The sequence below is a fragment of the Cantharellus anzutake genome, assembly GCF_015039405.1.
Source record: "Cantharellus anzutake strain C23 chromosome Unknown EI90scaffold_56, whole genome shotgun sequence".
Classification (NCBI taxonomy): Eukaryota; Fungi; Basidiomycota; class Agaricomycetes; order Cantharellales; family Hydnaceae; genus Cantharellus; species Cantharellus anzutake.
Genome location: NW_024067006.1, coordinates 214664 through 234281, shown reverse-complemented (window position 1 = coordinate 234281; position 19618 = coordinate 214664). Strand labels below are relative to the sequence as shown.

Sequence of the window (19618 nt, the reverse complement as noted above, 5' to 3'; positions counted from 1 at the left end):
TCAGTCCGAAATCGACCTGAAATGCCCCCAAGAGACTTCCTGCTCACCTACTGTGAAATTAAGGACCAAATGGACAAACAGCAATGGCACAGCGCTCCGCTTGAGTCGCTGAGGCCAAGGTCCCTCCACGCTAAGTCTCCGATTCCACTCCGGAGTCGTCCGTTTCCGCCCATCTCTAACACATTCCCCCCCCTCAATTTCCCCCCCATTTCCCCCCCACTCATTTTCCCACTCATTTTCCCGCATTTTCCCTAAGTAATTTCAGATTGACTGCATTTATATCCCTAAATTTGGCTTATATATTGATTGGGCTACATACCCTTGGTGTCTGGTGCCGCATTGGTGCTGAAAGTGAAGCTGAGTTTGTTCAGTCCCTTGTATGGTAGGGACTTGGCTATGGCTAGTCACATGATGCCATAGTCAATGCTTTTAAATTTTAATTTTAATGTCGGGTAAATTAAACACTCAGGGAGCTCATATAGATAATAGTCCCCTGTGTGCAAATATAGCTCTATGAGCTCTCAGAGCTTTGACTACTTTTCGGAGCTCTCAGAGAAGGGGACCTGCAATTTCAAAGTACTGAAGCTCTGAGAGCTCTATGAGCTCTATGAGCTCTCAGGCCTCCACATCCAAGTTTGCTGATGTGGGATATATATATGGTTACAGCGGGGACGGGTCCGCAATTGGCGGAGCCGAACGGAGCGGAGCTAACGGGGTTTAGACATTAGCCGACTGAATATTACCGACGAGTCGGTTCGCGGGGTTAGCGGAAAGGCAGGCGATAACCCAGAAACGGAAAGGAGGGATAGGCCCGAAGGTGGGCACTGCAGGGCAGGCGAGTGTATTGCCCAGCGGAGGCAGGGGTGCGCTAGCGGACGTCGGAGCTGTCCGGAAGTCTTCGGGGCTCCGTACTTAGGGAGGCGTAGGTAATAAATTGAAATGAGGGGGTGGTGACCATCGAGGGGTACCGAGAGGATTGCGGAATAACGGGGGCTCCGAGGTTAGTGAGGGAGGAGCAGAGTTGGAACGGAGGGATCGGAGGGACCGGAAGTCGATGGCCGGGGATGGATATGACAACCGGCCCGGAAGGAGTGGTGGATCAAGTGCAATATTAATGAATGAAGAAAGAGACAAATAGTTAATATCAGCAAACTTGGTCAACAAAAGGCACGCAAGAAACAAAAGGAGGAACAATAGTCCACAAGCAAACAAAAAGAAAAGGCCATCCAGCCATCTGTTAGACACTGGTCCAGGGTCGGCACCGAGGGTCACCATTGCAGGCCGCTATAGGCCATGATGGCCATGATGCCGCGAACAAGGCCCGGGGGTAGGGCATTTGGCCTCAGCAACTCTAAAGGGAGTGCTGTGCCGGCCCCCTAGCTGTCTCTTGGCCCTCATTTCGGACTCACTGGGGTTGCCTTGTTGGGGTCAGGACTTAGGGGTCGTGGTCACATCGATATTAGAGCTAAAGTACTATAATGTAGTATACAGGATATATATAGGAGGAAGGAATGAATAGAAGCGGACCCGGGCCGAAGGCCGAAGGGTCCAGAAGCAAACATGAATAAGGAGTGGGGTTGGCCGCACAGTGGCTGGCAATGACCGAGGGTCAAAACAAACAATAACAGATAAATAAAGGAAGGAGTGTAGGGCCGCGATAGTGGCAATGGTATCATAGCGGTGCCGGACTCGGAGTTGGGCTGGAGTTGGGTGGGAATGGTAGCGACCCTGTAGGGGCCAAGTGGGTGGGGTAGAGGAGTCGCACTGGGCACAGTGCTGGAGGCAGACTCAGGGCAGGAAGGTTGGTGTGGCTGTGGGGGAGTCGGCCAGGTGCAGGGGAGCCTAGGGGCAAGCAGGGGAGTGAGCAGGGAGTCCTCAGGGAGGATAGGGCTGAGGCCGGGGCCCACGCTCACATAGCGGGAATGGGCTCGGGTGGCATCGGGATGGGCAGCTAATGGGCTGGAATGCATGGCCATGACACCATCTAGCAAGCTGTCTGGCTGGTGGGTGGACGACAATGAAGCAGGCAACCTAGGTTGGAAGGTATGCACGTGGGGGAGGAAGTGTGGATGAGGGTGACAGGTGGATGGATGGATGGATGGATGATGATAGCAGGCAGGATGGGCCAAGTGGCACTAGGACACATTGACGGAAGTGACAGATATGTCAGGTCATGACACCCACTGCCTAGACTCCCCCTGTAACTATATATATACATAACTTGTAGATACATTACTGTCAGGGACTCATCTGGGGTCGAGAGGGCCCGGGTGTAGCACCCAGTGCTGAGAGCCTGGCAGGGTGCAGATCAGGCATGTGTACTGGCAGGCCCGGTATGGGACAATGGTCCCTGGCCACTTAGACTGAAGTGGAAAGATGTTATTATTACCAATATACATGCGGCTTGGGTCACATGACAGGTGCCACGTTGTAGGTGGGATAATCGCCCACGTGCAGAGCCGGCTCGGATACCTGCTTCCAACATTCAGAAATCTACTTCCATTCACACGACAACTCAGTACAGATTTGGTATCCTAAAAATAGTGCTAATTCGTACGATTCTGACGATACCAAGAACATCCCAATCGGTGGAGATTTGACAGAGTTCTATGTTGGGCAAGTTGGGCATGGGCGTGGCAATCTCAGTGGCAACCCAGGATTCCAGCCTCACTCGTTCCCACGGCGTCTAATAAATTGGTAAAAATGCCCATTGGCTGCGTAATAGTTCCATTCAGCCACATTTCCAATTTCGGCTCTTAATTCCGTAAATCCATTGAAAAATCGCTTATTTTTATTTATATTCATATTTTGCCATCATTTCAGTTATTGATTGATATTCTTTTATTGTTACTGTTACCCTTTTTTTATTATTTCGCCTAAGAAAGTACCCAGGTGCCATATGGCACCAATATTCCCCATCAATTATTTCTTATAATCCTGTACATACCGGATTTTTGAAAAGAAGTTCTCCCCTCCCCCAAAATTCTCTAGGATGTGTGGAATCCAACGGTAGGAATAAGGGCAACTGTCTAGCCCACAACAAGTGGGTAGTAGATTAGTTGAGCCTGGACCTTGCGGAATCCCGGAGAACCCACCATGGAGTTTTAGGATTGAGCATAGTGAAGCTTAGAGAGAAAGTAGAGGTTTTGGAGAGTTTGGCCCCACAAGCTTAGTCAGCATAGAGAGCCATGAGCCCTCTTTCAACATCACCCTCACATACAGCTCTAACCACCCAGGTATCTCCAGAGGAGATCCTGAGGGCATCTGGTGTGAGCATGCATGCTGGGCACAGCAGGAAGTTGCCCAAGATGTCCAGGCTGGGTGTGTCATATGTGCACTGTGGGTGGGTCAATGGTACATTGATACAAAGGAAGGTTGTCCATGGAAAATAAAGAGAAAATAAAGAGGAAATAGAATTGGGGGAAAGTGAGGAAGGGGAAAGGAAGGGAGGGGAAGGGAAAGAAAGGGAAAGCAGGGGAAGAGTGGGTACTGGGGTACTGGGTGAGGTGGGGCCAGGTGGAGCCAGGTCAGGTGGGTGTGCCCTGACAGTTACACCTTAGCAAAAAGATCAACTAGAGTTTCCCCCTCTTCTAGAGTTCTCGCTCAGTCTGTAAATTAGGGCACTGATGTGTTACTGGGCACAGCACTCCTGGCATAAGTCACTGAGGCCACAGCCCTCCATTCACAGGGACGTCATCATTTGTCCCGAACCTGGTCTCTGACAGTGAGTGGAAGCCATGTACTCCCCTTTGGTACTGGACAGTGCAACCAAGGACTGCTTCTTAGAACTCCAACTAACTGCTGCTCCTGCCATTTTAAAAATGAAGCCAGAAATTGACTGGCAATCAGGAGAATCCCCTGCCCAATCTGAATCCAAATATCCACTCACATTGCCTTCCTTTGAATTGCTGTTGTATGTTAATCCGATGTTGCAAGTAAGTCCCAAGTAGCATAGTAATCGATTAATTGCTGTTAAATGTTCCTGTCCTGGCTTTGCCAAATACTGACTCAGAGTGGTTATCGCATAACTGATGTCAGGGCAAGTTCCCAACATAGTGTATGTCACTGAACCGAGTTTAGACTGGTATTGGCAAGCATTGATCTGTGGCATGTCATATCGAGGTCATTTCGGGCCAAGAGCAACTGGTGTTGAGACAAAACATGAATCCAGAAAACTGAAGCATTGAAGGATGTCTTCAATATAGCATGCCTGAGAGATGTGAATAAGATGATGAGGCCAATCATGTGTGATTTCGAGTCTGAGGAACCAATGGATCTCTCCAAGGTCCTTCATCTTGAAGGCTGACATAAGGAGTTTCTTCTTCTTTTGAAGCAGGGAGGAATCATTAGAAAGAATCATGAGGTTGTCAACATAGAGTGCAATGATGCAAGTTAATTGGTGCTTAGCATAAATGAATATGGCATGGTCTGAATCACAATGGACAAAGCCAATCTTCGTCACCTTTTGCTTTGCCTTCAAATACCACATGCAAGACACCTGTTTCAGCCCATATAGGCTCTTCTCCAACTTCCAAACCTTCCATGATCAGTGCTTCCAGGTGGAGGCTGCATGAAGAGCTTGTGCTCTAACTTGCCATTCAAGAAAGCCATTGTCACATTCATCTGATGAACTTCAAGATCCAGACATGCAGCAAGTGTGAGGAGAATTCAAATGGAGGACCACTTTACAACCGGTGCGAAAGTTTCACTATAGTCAATGTCATATACTTGACTGAAGCCCTTGGCAATGATGCAGGCCTTGTAACGTTCAACTTCCCCATTTGGTCCTCATTTCAGGGTGAATACCCATCAACATCCGACAATGTTTGAAGCATCAGTATCCCTTTTGTGAACTGGTACATATGTTTTAGTTTCTTTGACACACTTCCAGCCATGCGTCAGAGTTGGGGCGATTCATAGCCTTGTTATAAGTTTGAGGCTCGGTCCCCAATGCAGTCATCAACCATGCTGCCCCACTGACTCAGGGTCCTTAGGTCTATTGTAGGATGAGATATTAAATCAATTGTTGTCATCAAAAAATGGGGGCATGGCATATACAAGTAGATCATTGGGGAAGTTGAGTGAGTGTTCTTCCATCTCCTTTGGCCTCCAAATTCCCTTCATCCCTTTCATCCAATCCTTTGGCACTTCATAATCTCCATCCTTCTCTACTTCCTCTCCTTCATCCATCAATGAAATTACATGTGTCATCAAACCCACCTTTGGCACTTCAATTGTTACTCACTCCAGTTCAGAAACACCCTCAAAGAAATGAATGTCCCTCGATTCAAGGACTTTGCACATCACAGGGTCATAGACCAAGAAGGCCTTCTTGCCTGGCATGATGCCAAGGTGAATACCAGTGAGTGATCAATCATCAAGTTTGTTTCAGTGATCTTTGGGGATATGGATGGTGGCTTTACAGCCAAAAGTCCAGATGGTGGAGACAGTGGGCTTGTTGCCCATGTAGAGTTGATGAGGAGTTATGTCATTGGGGAGTGAGGAATGGGGTGAGATGTTTTTGATAAGAGCAGCATGTCGAAGAGCATAAGGCCATGTGGTACATCCAACCTGGGATTCTATTCCTTTAACAGTGTGATGGCCATGCTGACTAACGTTCTGTTGACTCATTCAGCCACTCCATTCTCTTGTGGAGTTTGGGGATTTGTCTTCTTGTGGATGATGCTGATGCTCTTCCATGTGGGTCCAGGTCCTGGCTAGTCAGGGTGTGTGCCTTGACACATCTTGAGAATTGATTTTACCAATATGTGACCTAGGCACATGTGCCATATGTCAAGTGATGCACTAGCAGTTACAGATTGTGCCATGTTGGCACCTTCAGAAATGTTAGGGGTGGATATGAAGGCTTCCCCGGTAGCCACTACCTTTACAGGTAAGCAGAAGAGGCCATTGTCGAGATTAGCAACAGCAATTAACTCATGTGATGAGTTGGAGATGTGGCAAGTCTTGCCAAGAAAGCATACTTGAGTGCCAGAAGATAGGAGTTGTGGAACAGAGAGAAGATTATGGGCCCTCCTGGGACAGTAGAGTACATCGTGAATCATGGTGAGTTGAGAAGAATTTCCAACCCTAAGTATAACGTCCGTTATGCTCTGGAGCATCAGATGAAGTAAGGCTGGGAGTTGGAGGAATCACATCTGAGCATAAATGCATGGGGTTGGTCAAATGGGATTGTTTGGAAAATGAGGAGGGGACTGAGTGGAAAAATTTGGTGAGTGGGGTTTGGTTCATCCCTTCCTTGCATGCTTTTGCTGTGTAATATTGCCTTGTCTGTTCAGCTTTGGTGGCAATTACAGGGCCTGTTGCATATTTGCCCCTTTTGCCACACCGTTCTGAATTTACAATCAATTTACCATAGTAAGTCTGTGTTGGGGTCTTGGATTAAACTTATGTTTATCTTTTACTCACCTCCTGTCAGGGCACACACCCTGACTAGCCCGGACCCGGACCCGCATCCGGACCTGCTACACTTCCCACATGTACTTCCCATGCCACATGCTCTGTGCACCGCATGATCTGGCCCCGGATCCTGCCCTCATGTGACTTCCGGGTATCCCCGGAAGTTTTCCTGATATGGTGGCCACTGTGGGAAGATGAGAAGTTAGCTTCCTTCTCATCTCCTTACCCACAGTAGGTTGTGCCCTGGATAGGGCTGGTTACACATAGGGCTGTGGACCATGGGGGGGGGGGGGTCATGGGGACCCAGGAGCCATCCCCTGACACCTCCCCCCTTTTTTTCAGCTCCACATCCATCTTCTTATTCACCGTTGTGTTATTTGTATACTTTCCCTTCTTTGGATGGTATGTCAGCTCTTCAACAAGAGTCCATGCAGTGCTGATTCTCCTTGAGAAAATTTCCAGCATGGCATTTCCCCCAGAGTCAGCAGCATATTCTTTGGTGTCTTCATCATCAGAGGCCAGGAAAGGAACACCTGGGCATGTGTCACTTCAGCAAAGGTAGGGGCTCCAGTCATCATCATCTTCACTTGAGTCTTAAATATATTCAATGCCCTCCATAGGTGGTTCAAAGATTGAAGTTATGCTATTGGTGGCATGCATGGGTGCTTGCAGTCAGGCCGGAACCAATTCAGGTTGTTTCACTCAAATTGATTTTGATGCATCAGTTCAATTACTCCTGCTTCCAATTTTCCATAATCATCATGTAGACCATCAAAATGAGCCCCAGATTGCACCTGGGTGCTTATTTTTTAGCACCCCACAAATTTTTTGAGTCTGACAAAAAACCAAATGCTTGTTTTCAGGCTTCTGAGTATGGATAATGACTTCTATTGCTAAATTATGATGATTTGATGACAAATTCAGGTATTTTCCATGAGAATTTCGGGTTGAGTTAAATTTCCAGTCTTTGCATGTCCACAACTGTACCTCCACTCCTTTGTCACTAACCTCGGAGCCTCTGGATTCCACAACCACCTCCGACTCCCCCGATGGTCACCACCCCCTCAATTCAATATATTACCTATGCCTCCCTAAGTACAGAGCCCCAAAGGCCTCCAGACAGCTCTGATGTCCACTAGTGCACCCCCGCCTCTGCTGTTGCTTGCCCTGCAAGTCTACCTTTGGGCCAATCCCTCCTTTTCATTTCTGGGTTATAGCCCATCACTCCACTAAGCCTGTAACCCAACTTGTCCATAATATTTAGTCAGCTAACATGTAACTCCATTAGCTCCACTCTGCTCAGTCCTGCCATTCACAGGCCCACCCCCTATGTAACTATATATACATAACTTGTAGATAGGTTACACCCTAGTGATAAAATCGACTAGAGTTTCCCCTCTTCTAGTACTCTTGCCAGTTAGTAAATTAGGGCATGGATGTTGTAGGAGAAATAATGGTCACACTATGGAAACCCATTATGGAAATATGCCAGATAAATCACAAAACCCCATACAACAAGTAGATATGAGAAAATAGAAGGACCTGAATTTTAACAAATTTTAATGAATTATTACAACTACACACAATAAATTGGAAGGAAGAAAATTAGCAAAAATACTTCAAGCTTAGCATCAACGAGAAGGAATTCTCGGGAAAATTTATAGCAAATATTAAACAAAGAATTAGGACAATCGACCAAGATTTGACTATAAAAACAACCAGAGAACCTCCACGGAAACTACTTTCCCACGTCTGCACACATTGTAATGGGTCTATTGCCTAGACTCAAGACAGAGAGAAGGGGGAAGGTGGTAGTGTGCATGGGTGTGGTTTGTGGGGCTGGGTTTTGGTCCTGGGGTGCTACCGAGTCTGCAAAAACCTCAAACAAACACTCACCTACATCTCTCTTGGACGTCAAGGCCAAGGGTTATGAGGAAAGGGGTCTCAGATGTAAGCAAGTAACTCAGGGGAGGCGTTAGAGTCGTGGATGGCATCTTTGCCACTTGGATGTAACTTCTGCTTGTCCCTTCACGGGTCTATTCAGTACTGACTTGTTATGTACAAGCTGTTATCTATTTTATATGAGTTGGAAATGGAATAAATGGAATGGGGGGGGGGGGGCAAACGGGCCGTTAGGCAACCGTAAATGATGAATATCCAATTGGGAACAAAGAAACAATAAAAGAAATATGAATGAATGGGGAAAATGTGACAATGGGTCCGAAATGGGAATTGTGAAGGTTAACTCCGCAACACTTCGCCACGGCGCCCGCCTATCCCCCCGTCAGCAACCTCCTCGTCTCCAGCTTTCCAACGAGCCCTTATTCGTCCCATTTGGTGCAGTACTTCTTGAGATGTGGCCATTGACAGGTGCTGTCAAGACCATGTGAGACTCTACTCCGTGCTGAACCATCTGGGTATGGGATTGCCATTCTGGGAAATGCTCCGGGGGTTAAGAAGGAAGGTATAGCATCACTATCGGGTGGAAAAACGGCTGGGTTGTGTGTGTGGGTATGGAGATCTGGAAAGGGGGTGAAATTGTTCAGAATGACTGAGTCATAGTGAACTTAATGGTAAATATGAGGAATTTGAAATAGAAAAACTGTGACAATGTCTGAAAAGTTACAGATCCGCTGCATCACGTGATATCCATTGCAACGCGTTGCTATGCATCTCAATGACTTACAATGCCTCAGTCAAATGTTACAATGCATGTACCAAATGCCATTTCATGGTGTATGACATTGTAAATGACCCCTGTATTTGTGTAGCAACAAACAAACAGATGTATTTCAATTTATAGAAAGTTGAATGGATATTTAAGGTTGGTGTGTGGGTGCCGACCCAGTGATGGTAGAAAGTGAAATCCCTTTACCTGACCCTGCACCATACATAAGTAAATACAGTTGTTTAGAGTGAGGAATAATGATAAAGATGATTAAAAAAAGTGAATGCACAGTGTAGGGGGATGACCTACCATACCTTACACTGCCGGTTTTTGCGGTTTTCACCTTATATGAGTTCCCCACATGCAAAGACCCCCAAGACATTTATATTGGCTGTGCCCAAATTCTAAAATCGGTGCAACTCATCATGGAGTGATGATCTTGGGCTCATAAAATAAAGAAAATTAAGTTACCTGGGATTGCTAAGTTTCATGTCAGAGATGGGCCAGATCAGGACCGCACTGGAGCCTCTTTGCCAAAAGGCTGACATTGACTGACCACTCAGTCAACTTGTCTATACTGGCAAAATAGTTGCATGGCTATGGAAAGTCAAAGTCTATGAGGGAATAGTGTCACGACCCGGCGTTCCCTGGGGCCAGACGACCTCCTCCCTGACCCTCTCCCACGCCCGAACACTCCCCGCACACTCCGCTCACCGCCCGTCGCCGTCTAACCACTTCCCGCCACCTCTCCACAACCCCTCTCCTAAATGTCGTTGAATGACCTAGCAGTGCAGAGCGCTGCGACCTGTTGTCCCATGTTTCGCCGCACCTTGTTACCTCACGGCGAAGGTCACGCTTGACCTTCGCTGTCTTGAACATGTGCTCTTTGTTTGTTTTCCTCCTTCTTTTCTCTGCCCGCAATCTCCACGAGATCTGGTGACTTATTCCCTATTCAGTTCCCTAGCGCTTATATACAGCTTGTAACTAATGCTTGTACTGTAGTTCAAAATCAACTAGAAATTCACCCCTAAGCTTACCTCTGTCCCCCGTAAGACCTCCAACCTTCTGAAGTATCGGGACCGCATCGAGAACGAGGTGCAACGCTCCCCTCGAGTCGTTGAAGCTGAAATCCCGGCTCACTCGCCTAAGTAGCCTCGGCCTTGAGATCGGTGGGGTTTATCCCTCGCTAAAGCTCAGTCGTGTGTAGGACACCTGTTCCACTAGCGGGCAACGCTCGGTCGCCTACGGCTACCATCAGCGAAGATTCGCACGGTTCTGACAACTGTGTTAGAACTGGGCAAGGGTGTTATATCCGTACATACTCGATCCCAAACCGACTCCCGGACCTCCTTCTTCACCACCTCCAGAGTCCTACCCTACCACTGTTTGTTCCGATATTCACCTTCGGTCCTGACACCACACCTCCTCTCACCCCTCATGCCACCTCCACTCCTCCGTCCTTCTCCTATCCTATCTCCATCCGCTCTGATACTCGCCTCGGACCGAACACCACTCCTCTCCCACTCCTCCTCTTCCTCCTCACAACACCTCCACCCTTCCATCATTCTCCTACCCTTCGCCCATCCGCTCTGATACTCATCTTCGGACCTGACACCTTTCCTCTCCTCCACTCCTTTCCCCTTTCCTCTTCCCTCTGGCCCTCTTCCGCCAACCTTCTGCCAAGTTACGACCTTCCACCGCTGTCCTGTACCTTGTACTTGGACACCACTTGTACCTTTGCTCCAAGACTCCATCATAGTTCCTACCTCGGACTTTGACTCCGCCTCGGCTTTAGTCCATTGCATTGGTGACCTCATACTACGTAAACACCATTGCCAATATTCCTCGGACTTTCAACCCCACCTCCATAACCTCCGTAAGCTCCGCAACCTCTGAGCTCCATGGATCATCTTCAGCACTTTCGCCACTTGTAATGTATCTTTTGCGTTTCCCCCTCATCCCTATTTGGACTGCTGCTTCTTCCCATTCTAGCCAGTTAGTCATCATCCCCACTTCCCCTCATCCTCCTGCCCCTCTGGGCTTCACCCTCCTTACCTCCTCTCGGATGTACCACAGGTTCTGCCCTATGACCTTCAGTACCGCTCCACTTCTGTCATCCCTTTGTTCCCGTTTGGACACCTTCGTTCTGATTTGGACCCCCTTTGTTTCCTTGTGCCTTCGCCCTCTCCATTATATATATCAGCACTTTGTTAGAACCGGGCAGATTCGGACGACTCCGGAGTGGAATTGGAGACTTAGTGTGGAAGGACCTTGGCCTCAGCGACTCAGGCGGAGCGCTGTGCCATTGCTGGTTGTCCTAGGGGTCCCTAATTTTGGATCTAGCAGAGGGAAAGTCTCTTGTGGGGAATTCAGGTCAATTTTGGACTGAGGTTACAAGTTACTATGTACATTGTATATAAGGAGGGGTCCGGAATCAAAAAGAGCGAGGGTACTCCGAAAGGAGACAAAGGGAGCTGGAAAGAGGAACACCGAGGGTCAAGGGTTTGACTCAATGGTGTTTCCCAAAGGAGGAGTGAAGGGCCAAGGCCCAAGGAGGAAGGAAGGAGGATGGGAGTGGGGAATGGCTGACTGACTGAATAGAAAGGAAGCAACAGCCCAAATAGGAATGAGGGAGAATAGCGGAATTGAATGGAGCAATGCAATAGTTGCAAGGTCCAAAGTAAGTCCGGAAAGTCCGAACTCAGAAGTTAAACTCCAGAATATTGGCAAAGGCAATTAAATGGAATGAGCTAACCAATACAATGGGTATAAGCAGAGGTGGAGTCAAAGTCTGAGGTTGGAGCTAAGACTGGAGGTTCCGGAGACAGAGATGCAAACGGGATTCCGGAGTGGAGGTCCGGAGTTGGGAGCATAGGTGTTGCATACTCATCTGGAAGATGTTGAGGTTGGGGTTGGACCCGGAATGTTCCAGAGTTGGACCGAAGGTGGTGTCAGAGCCGGAGGTGGGATAACCTCTTGGAAGTTGGCAAGGAGAAGGTGATGGAAGGGAAGTAGGACTCCGGAAGTCAGGTTTGGAGTTCCGGAGCCTGGAGCAGAGGTCAGGATTGTATGGATATGACAAAGGGGGTCGGAATTGGAACAAAGGCATCCGAATGGAGACAAGGGGATGATGGAAGCAGAGCGGTACTAAAGGTCATGGGTTAGACTCTGTGGTACATCCAAAAGGAGGTAGGGAGGGCGAATGTTAGAACCGGGCGGGAACAGACGACTCCAGAGTGGAATCGGAGACTTAGTGTGGAGGGACCTTGGCCTCAGCGACTCAAGCGGAGCGCTGTGCCATTGCTGTTTGTCCATTTGGTCCTTAATTTCACAGTAGGTGAGCAGGAAGTCTCTAGGGGGCATTTCAGGTCGATTTTGGACTGAACCAAAATGAGTATGTACAAGCGCCGATATATATAATGGAGGGGGCAAAAGCACAAGGAAACAAAGGGGAACCAAATCGGAACGAAGACGTCCGAACGGGAACAAAGGGTAGAAGAAGCGGAACAGTACCGAAGGTCATAAGGCAGGACCTGTGATACGTCCGAAAGGAGGTAGGGAGGGCAAGGCCCAGAGGGGCAGGAGGATGAGGAGAAGTGGGGATGATGACTAACTGGCTAGAATGGAAGGAAGCAGTAGTCCAAATAGGGATGAGGGGTAAACGCGAGAAATACATTACAGGCGGCGAAAGTGCCGAAGGCGATCTGCGAAGCTCGGAGGTTGCAGAGCTTACAGAGGTTACAGAGGCGGGGTTGAAAGTCGAGGGATATTGGCAATGGTGTTTACGTAGTATAAGGTCACCAATGCAATGGACTAAGACTGAGGTGGAGTCAAAGTCCGAGGTTGGGACTATGATGGAGGCTTGGAGCGAAGGTACGAGCGGTGTCTGAGTAGGAAGTACGGGAAGCGGCAGAAGGTCGTAACTTGGTGGAAGGGTGGCGGAGGAGTACCAGAGGGAGGAGAGAGGGGAAAGGTAAGGGAGACGGAGTGGCGGAAAGGAGAGTAGTCAGGTCCAAAGGTGAGTATCGGAGCGGACAGGGGAAGTGTAGGAGGGTGAAGAAGTAGTAGGAGGGTGGCGAGAGGGGCGGTGTTCGGTCTGAGGTGAGTATCGGAACGGACGGAGATAGGGTCGGAGAGGTAAGGAGGAGTAGAGGTGGCGTGGGGGGTAAAAGGAGGTGTGTTGCCAGGACCAAAGGTGAGTATCGGAACGGCAGTGGTAGGTTATGACTCCGGAGGTGAAGAGGGTGGAGGTCCGGAAGTTGGGTCGGGGTCCGGTATGCACGGATATGACAGCGAAGCCCAGAGGGGCAGGAGGATGAGGTGAAGTGGGGTTGATGACTACATAACTGGCTAAAATGGAAGGAAGCAGTAGTCCAAATAGGGATGAGGGGAAAGTGCAAAGGATACAGTACAAGCAGTGAGAGTGCTGAGGGCATTCTGAGGTAGCGGAGCTTACAGAGGTTATGGAGTCCAAGTTGGAAGTCTGAGAAATATTGGCAATGGAGTTTACATGAAGTGAGGTCACCAATACAATGGACTTAAGCTGAGGTGGAGTCAAAGTCTGAGGTCGGAACCATGACAAGATCTCAGAGCAAAGGTATGAGTGGTGTCCAAGTACAGGGTACAGGACTGTGGTGGAAGGTCATAACTTTGGTGGAGGTTGGCAGAAGAGGGGCGGAGGAGAGGAGTAAGAGGAGTGATGTCAGGTCCGAAGGTGGATATCAGAGTGGATGGGGATAAGGTGGGAGAGGGACGGAAGGTGAGGAGAGGAGTGGCATCATGTCCAAAGGCAGGTATCAGAGCGGATGGGGGTAAGGTAGGACTCTGGAGGTGGTGGAGAGGGTCCGGAAGTTGGATTGGGATCAGGTATGTATGGATATGACACACTGCATGCTTTGTGCGCCACATGATCTGGCCCCAGATCCTGCCCTCATGTGACTTCCAGGTATCCCCAGAAGTTTTCGCCATATTGGGGCCACTGTGGGAAAGTGAGAAGTTAACCTTCTTCTCACTTTCCTACCCACAGTATAGTTATGCCCTGAGATGGGCTGTGTTTACAGGTTAGGCTGTGGGCCATAGAGAGGGGTCATGGGGACCCGGGGTTCATCCCCTGACACACCACTCCCTTCAACATTACTATACCCTGTCCCAGTTCCCTCCACTGTTCCACTCCACTTCCACTTCCACTGCCCCTGCTCTGGACTAGTCCTTGACACTGGCACCCTTTGCCATCTCCACCCCAGATGCTTGGACCTGAGCCAGAACCTTCTATCCATTTCATTTATTGGAGTCACCCAATATTCCTTGGATGTGTAACTCCAGTTTCAGAGCTATGTATCTGCATCCCCAGCGACTCTACCCTTCACTTCTTGATTAGTCATCTTCTGTTTCTCTCATGACTGATGTCTTCTTTCAATTCAGTTGGCTAACCTTGGTTACCCATTTCTTGTTCCCATTCATTCCTTGGCCTTCTTCTCTGCCCTCCTTGACCTGACACCTGGGTTCCCTGTTCAGGTTATCCCTTGGCACCTTTCAGAACCTTTCAGTACCTTTTGGACTTTGTGTAAAGTCCTCTATATATACCTGTAGTTCAGAAACCATTGTACCTTAGTGTTAGACGCTGGTCCAGGGTTGGCACCAAAGATCACCATTGCAGGCCACTATAGGCTGCGATGGCCATGATGCTGTGAACAAGGCCCGAGGGTAGGGCATTTGGCCTCAGCGACTTTAAAGGAGCACTGTGCCCCCTAGCTGTCTCTTGGCCCTCATTTCAGACTCACTGGGGTTGCCTTGCTGGGGTCAGGACTTGGGGGTCATGGTCAAATCGATATTAGAGCTAAAGTACTATAATGTATCATACAGGATATATATAGGAAGAGGAAATAGGCTTCTTCTCACTTTCACACTTCAGACTAAGTGGTTGGGGACACTCACCCCACAACAGGACCACCACTATGCACAGCCATTTCTCGTCCCACCAAGTCCCCAGCACCAGGACTTTGCTGCTTTCAGAGCTGTCCCTGACAAGATGTTACACATAGAGACTAACATTACATGCAGACAAAGAATTTGAGGAGTTGTACATTGACGGTACCTATTCATCACCATGTGTAGTGCTGTTGCCTCCATGACTTCCACGACCTCTGTGACTGCTGCTACCCCAGGCTCCACCTCTCTGGCCTCTCCTTCCACGACTAACTTCTCGAGAACTGTCATTCCCAGAAGTGTCACCTGTGTGGGCCCGGCCTCTGCACCCATACCTTGTCTCCCTCCCCTCATCCAGGCTGACTGGGGTAGCCACCACTTCAGTCTGTACATCTGGTTCTGGACCTTCTGCAAAATTGTCAGTACCAAAATATATAAGGGAAAATTGGCTGAACACACGAGGCATTTCAGAGGAAACATTAACATTGAGTGACACTGGATCTGCTTCCTATGGTAAATTTTTAGTACTCACACAGTGTGGAACTCTAGCCTGCATCAATTCCTGCAAATCTGATGGAAGACTCACATTACTGCCACTAAGCTCCATTTCTTCAAGAAGAGCACTCAGGCCCAAAGAAAGACTTCCAGCTCGTCCTGATGCATGTGCATCTCCTGCTCCTGCAGGAGGACCAAACAACAAATGCTTGTACCAATCCATGGTCTTATGCATTGGTTGGACTGTGGTCGTTTTCTCTCGGTGAAGTAGGGTAAGGATAAAATGGTAGAAGTTGAGAAGGATATCAACATAGTTGGTGGCACTGGGCTTGCCAGAACCAGAAACCATCTCAGTGTCACCAGACAAAATGAAATAAACCTGTTGTTTAGATATAATTGGTCAGCACAAGATTCTCAAGCAGAATTCTACTTATGGCATACCAGCATTGAAACAATGGCCAAAGTGCCAGGGGTTATTTCAGTTACCTCATACATGCTCCCTAGTGCCCTTTGTGATGCATATAATTTTGCAGGCTCCCAATTCTCAAGCTCAGGGGATCCTGGAAAGGGGATGGAAGAAACAGGGCCATTGAGTGCAGAAGGACCAAAAATAATGACAATTATCCCCTTGTTGTAGCACTGTGAGTAGAATAATATGTATAACCCACAAGTGAAATACTTACAGCTGCAAGGACCTGTGAGCGAAACACATGTTGATGATGAGATTGGTCATTGTCTGGGAACAAGAACAAAGGCAAGTGGTCGAAGGGGTTGGTAGAATCAGGGATTACTCCCAAATATTCTTGAAGTTGTTCCACAGTTGGGCCATGACCCAACTTCAGCACTGGTATGCTTAGGTCCATGCCAAACAGTTGAAAACTTGATTGCCGCAAGCGGCTCATCATTTGCCACCTTCGTGCCCCAACAGCTGAAACAAACTAGTTGTACCAGACATGCCTAATTAGTGAAAGCCACAAGGAGAATCACTAGCACATGAGTACATACCTTTGCTGACCAAGGCATAGCTCCAGAATGAGTGCGGAGCTCATTTGTTAAGATAGGATATTTCATTGTGAGATTTTGTGGACACAGAATTGATTGAAATTTTCAACAGATGAAAACATTTATGTTGGTGCCCATGAGTGGAAATCACTGCTGAGTTCCACCAGAAGGGAAGCTTTCGATAAAAAAGGAGAATGGAAAATGGCATAAAGGGCTGCATATTTTGTGATCAAAGTCTCAATGCTTTTGACAGTAGAGGCATCACCAGGGGTAGGGTCATCACTATCAGTGCCATTGTTGTTGGTGTCTCCAGCAACTTCGCTGTCATCAGCTTCACCATGCACATCAGTGTTGATGGGCAGATCAGACACAGTAGGTGGTTGCACTGGTGTAGAACTAGATGGTGCCTGGAAGCCACGGGATCGGAAGGCAGTAGAGCTTGGTGAGGCAGACATAGCAGTAGTACTTGTGCTAATGAACCTAGTTGTGATTAAGGCTGGGGGAAAGGAACATCCCCAGCAAGTCTCAGCTATATACATGAAGAGCACGGTATTTAGGAAACCAAACAATACACCGATAGGATCACATGATCATAGAATATGCAAGAATATCACAGGGCACGGGTAATCGGCATGTATGAATATAACCGGTAATATTCCCACGCGCGTACACACAATCGGTCCATCAGCACAGTATCAGATTGTACAACAGTGCTGTGGTTGTTTTATGGGTGGATAGATAGCCAAAATTAGATTGCTCACATCTAATACTACCGTACATTGAGTAAAATAGTAATATGTGGTACAGCGCCGATGGACGCGGCAACGGGAAACGGAATGTGCGACAAACGGCACTGAAGATGCCCCACCCAACCTAAACGTCGCACAAGCCCAATCAACTTGATGGAAGCGGTGGGAGGAAAATGGCTTGCGGATATGAGGTAGGATGCCGGACAGGGGGAGTTTGCAACAGTTCAGCCCGACACCAAATTGCCGATGGTGATGGTGTGCAATAGTTGAAGACCCCGGAGGTGATGGCAACGGCCGTGATTTGGTGGGTGTGGGCGGTGTTGCGGCGGTAGTTGGAAGGTGCCCATGCCGGTCGGGTTGGTTCCAGGAAGGCCGGGGCATTATGATACAGTGGGTATGGAGTGGGGAGTGATGAGACAGCGGTGGGGATTCAACGTTGGTCAGCACAATGTACAGCAATGTCAAGGCAACACCTGCAATATGACACCCAACGTCCCCATGTCATACCCAGGTGAGCCATTTCACAACATACTGAATGTTACGCACCTAATACCACTGAACAACCCCTCTCCGCAGCGTCGAAGTTGCCCGGCGCTCTGATCCACCTTGCCTGCAAGTGAGCAGGTACGGATTTTGGGCGAGATCTAGGTCGCGCAGGGTGGGGGTGCGTTGCGTGGGTTGATCGATAAGATGTTGATTGTTGGATGGTGGTGAAGGGATATGCACAATTACAGATTGTGCAAGTGTGATACTAAGTTGCACAAACGATCGATCGGGTTTTGTGGTTGAGGCAAGTGGAGAGATGGAGGGAAAACGGGAATGAGATAACGTGAGAACAGCGACACTCTCTGATAAGGAAGCGACCCGGTAAACACAATGAAAGGCGAAACGGGAATGGAGGAGGATAACGCCGAAAGTAGAACAGCGGATTCATTCTATGAGCCTGGTTCGGAGTCTCTCCAACGTCTCTAGCTATATATAAGAAACCTAAGGTTGACCCTGAATCAGTAAGGGCTCGCTGGCCGAGCGGTAATGTATGTATTCTTGTAGTCATAGTATATTGTGTAATACATTGTATGTCGGCCTAATGCTCCCACGGTAACTCCAAGGTCCGGTGTTCGAGTCCCAAGTACGACAATGCGATATAATAAATTACTTTTTACCGCAATACAACCCCTAGTGTTGTAATGTATTGAAACCTAATGGGTCACGTTGTAATGTATTTAACCCAATAGGCCATGTTGCAATGGAACCAATGTATTGCAACGCTGTGGGTCACGTTGCAATGTATTGGGCCCCGGCCTCTGCCGTTGCAACGTTTAAGTGTTCGATGCAACCATTGCATCGCCCCATACCCGTTTTGGTCATTGCATCACGTTGCAATGTATTGATGCGGATTTGAACTTTTTCCAACAAAATGCAGCGCAGTCAAGTTCTAATTAACCATTAAAATAGCTTAGGTGAGGAAGGACAATAAGGATTCTAGGCGCAGTCTGACTGCAGTAGAGCTGCAGTTCAGCGCAGCAGAGCACAGTAGTGTCATATCCATACAATCCTGACCTCTGCTCCGGGCTCCCGGAACTCCGAACTCCGACTTCCGGAGCCCTACTTCCCTTCCGTCACCTTCTCCTTGCCGACTCCCAAGAGGTTATCCCACCTCCGGCTCGGACACCACCTTCAGTCCGACTCCGGAACATTCCGGGTCCGACCCCAACCTTGACACCTTCCAGACGAGCATGCAACACCTATGTTCCCGACTCCGGACCTCTGCTCCGGAATCCTGTTTGCGCCTCCGTCTCCGGAACCTCCGGTCTCAGCTCCGACCTCGGACTTTGACCCCACCTCTGCTTATACCCATTGTATTGGTTAGCTCATTCCATTTAATACGTTTGCCAATATTCCGGAGTTTAACCTCCGAGTTCGGACTTTCCGGACTTACTCCGGACCTTGCAACTATTGCATTGTCCATTTCAATTCCGCTATTCTCCCTCATTCCTATTTGGGCTGCTGCTTCCTTCTATTCAGTCAGCTAGCCATTCCTGACTCCCATCCTCCTTCCTTCCTTCTTGGGCCTTGGCCCTTCACTCCTCCTTTGGGAAACACCATTGAGTCAAACACTTGACCCTCGGTGTTGTTCCTCTTTCCATCTCCCTTTGTCTCCTTTCATCTTACCCTTGTTCCTTTTGATTCTGGACCCCTCCTTATATACAATGTACCTAGTAACTTGTAACCTCAGTCCGAAATCGACTTGAATCCCCCCAAGAGACTTTCCCTTTGCTAGATCCGAAATTAGGGACCCCTAGGACAACCAGCAATGGCACAGCGCTCCGCCTGAGTCGCTGAGGCCGAGGTCCTTCCA

General features: G+C 48.5%; 2 protein-coding genes across 2 annotated transcripts; both read right to left on the bottom strand.

Annotated features, from left to right (window-relative positions):
• Window positions 1-15182: 15182 nt before the first annotated feature.
• Window positions 15183-16371, bottom strand: EI90DRAFT_3129284 (uncharacterized protein; the record flags this gene model as incomplete). The annotated part of the gene is made up of 5 exons (XM_039064182.1): window positions 15183-15421; window positions 15473-15521; window positions 15600-15887; window positions 15950-16135; window positions 16192-16371. The coding sequence occupies 5 exons, from the start codon at window positions 16369-16371 to the stop codon at window positions 15183-15185; spliced, it is 942 nt and encodes a 313-aa protein (XP_038911960.1).
• Window positions 16372-16632: 261 nt separating this feature from the next.
• EI90DRAFT_3129283 (uncharacterized protein) lies at window positions 16633-16965 on the bottom strand (the record flags this gene model as incomplete). The annotated part of the gene is made up of 1 exon (XM_039064181.1): window positions 16633-16965. One exon carries the CDS (start codon window positions 16963-16965, stop codon window positions 16633-16635), a length of 333 nt encoding a protein of 110 aa, XP_038911959.1.
• Window positions 16966-19618: the final 2653 nt, after the last annotated feature.